At 45.0% G+C, this 8,076-nt stretch overlaps 1 protein-coding gene across 4 annotated transcripts; it reads left to right on the top strand.

Moving 5' to 3' along the window:
• The first annotated feature begins 3,069 nt into the window (after window positions 1–3,069).
• Znf32 (zinc finger protein 32) lies at window positions 3,070–7,678 on the top strand. 4 transcript variants are annotated; one of them, XM_028753550.1, is made up of 3 exons: window positions 3,070–3,157; window positions 4,940–5,079; window positions 6,748–7,678. In XM_028753550.1, exons 2-3 carry the CDS (start codon window positions 5,010–5,012, stop codon window positions 7,494–7,496), a joined length of 819 nt encoding a protein of 272 aa, XP_028609383.1. In that variant the 5' UTR covers window positions 3,070–3,157; window positions 4,940–5,009; the 3' UTR covers window positions 7,497–7,678. The 4 variants fall into 4 exon arrangements, with proteins under 4 accessions (XP_028609383.1, XP_028609382.1, XP_028609385.1 ...); XM_028753549.1 differs by having other exon boundaries at window positions 6,706–7,678; XM_028753552.1 differs by having other exon boundaries at window positions 4,940–5,083.
• The last annotated feature ends 398 nt before the right edge of the window (window positions 7,679–8,076 follow it).

Genomic DNA, 8,076 nt, shown 5'->3' with positions numbered 1-8,076 from the left:
GGTCTACAGAGTGAGTTCCAGGACAGCCAGGGCTACACAGAGAAACCCTGTCTCGAAAAAACCAAAAAAAAAAAAAAAAGAGAGACATTGTTTTAAATCTTTTATACATCTAGTTTCTGAATGACTCCAACCCTGAGTTACCAGTTTTAATCCAACTTTCTGTTACCAAAATTGTAAATTTTTAATCAAACCCAATAACTTATAAGCCAATAATCTATAACCAAGACATGAAGAACATATTTACACTTTTTAAAGTGTAAAATCAGAAACAAAATGAAGTGGCTACATATCTTATATATTTAGACCAAACAAAATTTCTTGCTTTTTCTAGCTGTTAATTTCAAGAGAAAAGCACCTTGTCATAGAGATTTTTCTGGGACAAACAACTCTTAGCTTCCTTATAGAATCTAAAAAGCTGCTGGTCCCTTTTAAAACCAGTTAGTCTGACAACCAGTTCCTGGAAAAGCTTTTCCAGCTCAGCTCTACTCTCAGCTACAGGTGTAGGGTAACTTATCAACCTCTGCTGTGCATATTAAGACTGCCTTTAAAACCAAGTTAAACTAGCCCAAGGGGTGGATAGGTAGCAGCTTTAACCATTTGTGTTTTGAACATGCAACATAGAACATTTAGACAATGAAACAAAAAACAAATTGACACACGTGGACATTGGCGTGCCAAGAACAGACAACAGACAAAGACGTCTAGGAGCCAAAGAGAAACTCAGGATGTCTCCTGACTTTCCTCCTGTTCCTAGGAGAGCTCTGAAACAGCCTTTCCATTCTTCTTTGCTGACACAGCTCAGAAAGGACAACTGCTTTTCTGAACCCCTTTCTTTCTCTCTCATATTCGAGATCTAGCTCTTCATCTCGTTCTTCAGGAGATGTAGCAGGAAGCTATTGTAACACCTCAGTGCCCTGCTTTCTTAGGTTTCCTTCTTTTTCTAACCCTACCCTTCTCACCTGAAGCAGCTCTTGCAAGCTTCGGGCAAATGCCTGTTTGGAATTCTCCTGTCCCATAATTGCTGTCACCTCCTAGGCGAGATAGGCGTCGGGTCAGCACCTAATCGACCTAGACTGTACCCCTTTAAACACACTTCCTGCAAACACGGCCTCCAAAAATTAACTACCACTAGTGCTAGTTTCAATATAGTTTGCTAATCACCATATTTGCAGGATACTCTCCTTTTTCCGGTTTCCATGAAGCTCCACCAAGACAGTTGTTCATCACTTGCTCCCCGGTTTTCAGGTTCCTCATTGAGGTGTCACTTGTAGCTGGCCAGCGGCCACGAGTCAACTGGGTTCACCTGAAAAGAAGAGGACTGGGAACGAAAGAGGGACAGAGGGCGAGGGACGGAGGGCGAGAAGAGATGAAGCCAAGACAAAGGTCTCTGATCAAGGCTTGGTGCTTTAATGTTCAGCTAAACATTGGTAAACAAGGTCTCTCAGGCCTGCTCAAGGCCGGGGGAAGGGCACAATGGATCTGTGCTTTATTACACATTTGATCTACGTGGAGAGAATCTGAGCCTAGGAGTTCATTGAGCGTTTTTTTTCATCCAAATAGACTGTCATAACGTCATTTTCTGAATTATCACTCCTACCCCTAGTGATCTAAAGTACCAGGGATGGGGACATCTTTAACAAGCATTTAAGTCTGCACTGATAGAACTCCCCTCTAGCCCTCACTCAGCACCCCCTTCCTGATGCAAGTGTTAAGATGAAAGTGGTGTCTGAGGACTACGTCCCACTTAAGATCTTGGCAAAGACTAAGTATCTAGGGACTCTGACCTTTCAACCCCAATCCTAACCACTCTATCAAACGGATCTGGGCCAGTAAGATGGCATGTAGGTAATAGTGCCTGCTACCAAGTCTGATGACCCGAGTTTGATCCCCTGTAGGAAGGATCGAGCCTACTCATACTAATGAGTCTCTGACCTCTACAGGCACAGCAAGGCACCCCTCACATCCACACACACTAAACAAAATGGGATCAATTTTTTCAAAAGATAAGTGTGCCTATATCCCCAAGGCTGTTTAAGAGAATCTTTGCGGATTTATGAAAGGAACGTGATTTATCGTCTCCCAACTCTTTGTCAACTGAAACTTGTCCTAATCCCACATCTGGTCTCACAGAACAGACAGATCCTGTGAAGTCAAATTCTTCATCCAGTCTGACACATGTAATTCTGGAGAAAGAACAAGGGCACTGCAAGAGGAAGCATTCGTATGGTCTCTTTCCACCGATAGGATAACTAAGTCTACTAAGGCAGGACTCTGGAGGAGGCACACTATGAAAGAAGTCAGGGCTTCAGGGTGAAACTAATGTCCTTTAGAAAAGCTACTAGAGCCTGCAGTGGTGGCGCACACCTTTAATGGATTTCTGAGTTCGAGGCTAGCCTGGTCTACAGAGTGAGTTCCAGGACAGCCAGGGCAACACAGAGAAACCCTGTCTCGAAGGAAAAAAAAAAAAGCTACTAGAAATGTATATAAACAACTGTAGTCGATGAAAGTTTGAGGCATTTTAAGAGAGCTTTTATTTTATGGACGTTCAATTGCATCCACGCCCCTCCCACAGCTCTTCAGAGGAAGCTCCTTGGAAGAGGGCTACTCTCCATCTCCTTGGTAGCTTTTAAGGGTGTTCAAATCTCAACCCTTGGGGTCACACTTTTTCAGTTAGGAAGACAATGTTAGTGTTAACTCAGGGAGTACTGTTTCCTCGAGTTCCCTGCGCTCCCCAAAAGTGAGATCCCCGCACGGGGTCGCGCAACTAGTCGGGGTAGTACCTAAACCCTGCAGTGCCTCATCCATCTTTTGGGTGAAAAAACTTACTACACGGACCAGAGAGTGTTCCTGATTTTTTTTCTCCGAAATACTTGGTCCCGGTTCCTACAGAGAACCCTGAGTCTTCTGTAGTTTTAACGTCATAAGCACCCCCAAACTTCAGTCACCGCTCCTCCACAGGACGGCGCTCCCCTCCAACCAGAACCAGACAACGCTGGGACAGCTTCGCATTTCTGCCGCAGCTACGCCGCGGCGCTTCCCACAGTGCCTCGGGGTGCGCGCGGGCTCCTGGGAGTTGTGGTCCGGCGACGCGCAGCATTGCAGCGGCAGCTACGGGCTCCGCGCCTGCTTTGTCTGTCTGCGGGCGCGCGCCGCTGCGGTGAGTGAGGCTGAGGCCGGGGCTGTGCGCCCGGGAGAGGGGGCTGTGTCGTGAGCCTGTCGCTCCGGCCAGGGCCTGTGAACAGGCCAGGCCGGCCGCCCAGGCCAGAATCGCCAGCCGCAGACAAGGGTGCGCTGGTCGGAGAGCGGGTGGGCCGCGGTCTGCGCGGAAGGGCCCCGCTGCGATGTCGGGGTCCCTGAGAGGCTGGGGCCCCGCAAGCGTGGGAGGGGCCATAGGAAGGTCCAGCTAGGCCAGGAGATGCAGAGTTCACGCCTAGGGAGCTTAGGAGGGAGTGGCGTCCAGCGTGAGGGGTATTCATCCTCACCACATCGCTCCTTAAATGCCTCATTAGATTTCTCCCAAACCCTACAGATCACTCTGTCTGTTCTCCAGAAAAAAAACACCATTTTAGGTCTTGAATTTGTAAGGCGTGTCTCAAATGTAAGAGATCCCTCACTTTTCTGGTCATCTGTTCTTCCGAGAGATATCTAATGAGATAGTGTTAACTTGTTTACTAAGTGAAGAAACTGGAGTCCGGACTGTTAGGTTGCTTTGCTCAGGTCATATACACCGAGGGAAGCAAGGCAAAATTCCAAGTCTATCAGAACCTAATTCTGAGTTATGATAGCATTTCTGATAGGTAAAGCAGCGTTTTGTGTTATGAAACCACTCTCTTCCAATGCCTTCAAGAATTTGATTGCTCTGACTTGAACACGGTTCTCCCTTGACAGTTTCCTGGTGTCACTGGTCCTGCTATTAATCAGGGAGACTCTGGAGACTCAGCTGAGGCATGTTGGCTACCTCTTAGCAGATGGAGAGGTTCGGATATATACTGTGCTCACTTATTTTGACTTAGCCATGTTTTCTAGACACTCCAGAGAAAAAAAATCCAACCCCAGGGTCAGGAGGTGCCATGTGCACAGGGTGAATGCACTTTGTGAATGCACAAGGTGGAAGGGTTGTTGGTTTTATTTTTAATCAATAATATCTTGTATTTCTAAGTGAATGCATTTGCAGCATGACGGGGACCCCTTTATAGCTTGTGTTCCAAGTTGGAAATGAATCCTTCAAAGATTTCTTGTCATCAGGATATATAACTGAATGGTTAGAAGGGTTAGCTACTCGGTTAATAAAATGGAAAATCGTACCGTCAGATTGCTAATTCACTAAGCTAAGAGTCCAGCATTTTGATTGGACATACTGAAACAAAGGTTATACTGTACCACTACATAAATAAAGTGTACGATTCAGGAATTTGATCCTTAAATAAGCATTCCACAGGGGAAGAAAATGGTGGTTTGGGTTTAGAGCTTACTAAGAATTGCCAGAAGGTAACAAGACCTTCTTTGTTAGGTCATTGTAACTTCGGGGAACTGGAAAGGAGGGCTGGAGGTATTCCTTCTTAAAGCCAGTCAGGAAGGCTGATGTGCTGACTTCTTAGGCTTGAGGAATAAAACCGACAGTTGCCTGGGGAGTAGAGGACCCCAATTTCATATCAAGACCAAATACAAAGAGAAGCGGCCCTTACCTGGGGACTAACAGTAGGAACAGTTCCTTAACAGTAGCAACTCCTGCTTCTCTGCTGTCTGTTTTCCTCTGCCTCTTTGCTCCAAGATTCGTTTCTGTTCAGTCAGTCCTGCTATCTTTAGCCCACTTTGCGGTGACATTGCCTCCGTCAGTCTGGGTTTCCTGTGTTTACACTCCAAACTGATCTCAACTCTCAGCTCTGCCCTTTATTGTTTGTTTTTTGGTTTGGTTTATTTATTTTTTTCTGTCCCTCAGGTACTCCAGACCAGCCCATGGAAGAATCATATGAAGAGGCGGTGATCAACGTCATCAAGCAGGAGTGGACATGTTTGGGTTTCCAACGGCTACCCTGCTGGACTGTCATGGAAGATATGCCCAGAATGTAGCATTTTTCAGTGAGTGAGTCAGCTGGTTGCTGGGATGACTTCAGAGTCCCTATAAGAAGATGCATTCATTTGGTGAAGCTCACTGTTCCTCAGGGTGCAGGAAAAGCCTGCAGGCTGAATTGGAAATGATAGTGAAAACAAAGCAAGAAAAGCAGTTTGAAGCCAGCCAGCCAATGGTGGTGCATGCCTTTAATCCCCGAATTTATGAGGCAGAGGCAGGCAGATCTCTGTGAGTTAGAGACTAGCCTGGTCTATTAAATGAGTTCTGGCACAGCCAGGGCTATATAGAGAAGCCCTGTCTTGGGGGAGAAAGAAAGAAAAAAGAAAAAGCAATTTGATATAGAGGTGATCTTGAGGTTGTCTCAAGCTGAATGAACCTTTAACTCTCGGCTCTAACACTGAGTCTGAGAAAGATTAGGGAAACAAGGAAGAGAATGAGTGGATAGGCTTGTTCAAGTCTGCAGTAGCTTAATAGACCAGAAATAATGTGGATTGTAAAAGAAGGAATTGCCGGGCGGTGGTGGCTCAACGCCTTTAATTCCAGCACTTGGGAGGCAGAGGCAGGCGGATTTCTGAGTTCCAGGCCAGCCTGGTCTACAGAGTGAGTTCCAGGACAGCCGGGGCTATACAGAGAAACCCTGTCTTGAAAAAAAAAAAAAAAAAAAAAAAGTAAAAGAAGGACTTCCACTCCTGTGTGCATTATTAAAGTTCCTTAAGCTTCAGGCTTTTCATCGTACAATGGAACAGACAATACACTGCATCTTGTAATATATCTGAAATTACAGTGCTTATTTTCTGAGATGATAAGTGACTGTTGGAGAGCAGACTGGGTAGAGTGACTGTAGCGAAGCCAGTGCAGTGTAAGCCTTGGGGCTTCTCACTGAAATTGGTCTCTCCTTTGCTTGACTTTATGTTTGTTTTAAAGGAGTGCTTTTAAGGTTTTAAAGTTTTAGTCCCTTCATAGCCTAACTCTACACCTGTTTGGGAGTCAGCTAAAACTTAGGTAAAAGGCTCTCTGTGATTATATAACTTTCTTAATTTTATAAGCCCTTTTGTTTTGCTTGTTTTATCTGTTTTTGGACCAGGCTTTCTCTATAGCCCTGGCGGTTCTAGAACTCACTTTGTAGACCAGGCTGACCTTGAACTCACAGAGATCTGCCTGCCTCTGCCTCCTGAGCACTGGAATCAAAGGTGTGGTCCACCACTGCCTAGCCTTACGAGTCTTTTTTGTTTTGTTTTGTTTTGTTTTGTTTTGTTTTGTTTTGTTTTGTTTGCTTATAAAATAATCTTGTTGGGGTTGGAGAGATAGATAGCTTAGTGGGTAGCATTAGCTGTTCTCTCAGAGGATCCAGGTTCAATCTCAAGCACCTACTCCAAAAAAATTTAATAATACTGTCTACCTCCCAAGAATTTGAGAGGCTACATGAAATTTAAAGGTAGTACATAGTTATGAAGCATGCTAATAATTGAATCCCAGATCAATAGTTATGTGCTCTTCCATGCTCTTAGTTTCTTACCTACACTCTCGGGATGGCCTTCAAGATTCAGTTATGTATAGAGTTCGTAGGGTAATGCTTGGCACATCATAAACCCTCTAAGGATTATGTTTCTCTTCTCCCTGTTCTTCTCACTCAGCATATTGGTGCATCTTACATGACTTCCCTCTCGTTTTACCAGATGTGATGACAGAAGCCCACAAGTATGATCCTTCAGAGGCCACGGGATCCTCAAGCTGGGATTTCCAGAGTTCTTTCAGAAGAGAGAAGCTGGAACAAAAGTCCCCAGATTCTAAGGCACTCCAGGAAGACTCACCTGGAGTGAGACAGAAGGTCTATGATTGCCAGGAGTGTGGGAAGTCTTTCCGGCAGAAAGGTAGTCTAACATTGCACGAGAGAATCCACACTGGTCAGAAGCCCTTTGAGTGCACCCAGTGTGGAAAAAGCTTCAGGGCCAAAGGCAATCTAGTTACACATCAGCGAATACACACAGGAGAGAAGCCCTATCAGTGCAAAGAGTGTGGGAAAAGCTTTAGTCAGCGAGGCAGTCTAGCTGTCCACGAGAGACTCCACACTGGACAGAAACCCTATGAATGTGCCATTTGCCAGAGAAGCTTCAGGAATCAAAGTAACCTTGCTGTTCACCGAAGAGTTCACAGTGGTGAGAAGCCCTATAGGTGTGACCAGTGTGGGAAAGCTTTCAGTCAGAAGGGAAGCTTAATTGTGCACATCAGAGTTCACACGGGTCTGAAGCCCTACGCGTGTTCCCACTGCAGGAAGAGCTTCCACACCAGGGGGAACTGTATTCTGCATGGAAAAATCCACACGGGAGAGACACCCTATCTCTGTGGCCAGTGTGGGAAAAGTTTCACTCAGAGAGGGAGCCTGGCTGTGCACCAGCGAAGCTGCTCACAGCGGCTCACTCTGTAAGCACTCTCTTCAAAGGAAGTTCTTCCAGATTAAGAGTACAAAGCCCTACATAATCAAGACTTTTATCCAGTGTCTTAGGGTAAGTGGAAGTTCTTTCAGAAGGACCAGCGTTTGATAGGGAAAACTGACTTTTTCCCTTTCCTTCAAATGAATATGAAAAATAAATCTCCTGTTTATCATTATCAGGTATTTTTCATAATTTCTTTATTTTGACATAATTTCCCGAGGCATACTCATTAACCTCTCCTGTCACAATTGACCTTTTTCTTAGTATAGCAGATACAGATTTTAGATTTATAGTCAACACCATAAGCCTTTTAAAAAATTATCTCAGAGGCAGGCGGATCTCTGAGTTTGAGGCCAGCCTGGTCTACAGAGTGAGTTCCAGGACAGCCAGGGCTATACAGAGAAACCCTGTCTTGAAGAAAAAAAAAAAAAAAAATTATGTCCAAGGCTAGAGAGATGGCTCAACCACTAAAGAACAAGCTCACAATGAGAAAAAGAAAAAAGTCCTTTAATCTCAAGGTCATTTCCTTCTATACATATTTAATTTAATCTGCATTCAAGACCACTGGGTGGA

This window comes from Grammomys surdaster, unplaced genomic scaffold (genome assembly GCF_004785775.1).
Source record: "Grammomys surdaster isolate TR1022 unplaced genomic scaffold, NIH_TR_1.0 125950, whole genome shotgun sequence".
In the NCBI taxonomy this organism is placed as follows: Eukaryota; Metazoa; Chordata; class Mammalia; order Rodentia; family Muridae; genus Grammomys; species Grammomys surdaster.
The sequence above is the reverse complement of the archived record's forward strand: the minus strand, read 5'-3'. Positions and strand labels throughout refer to the sequence as shown.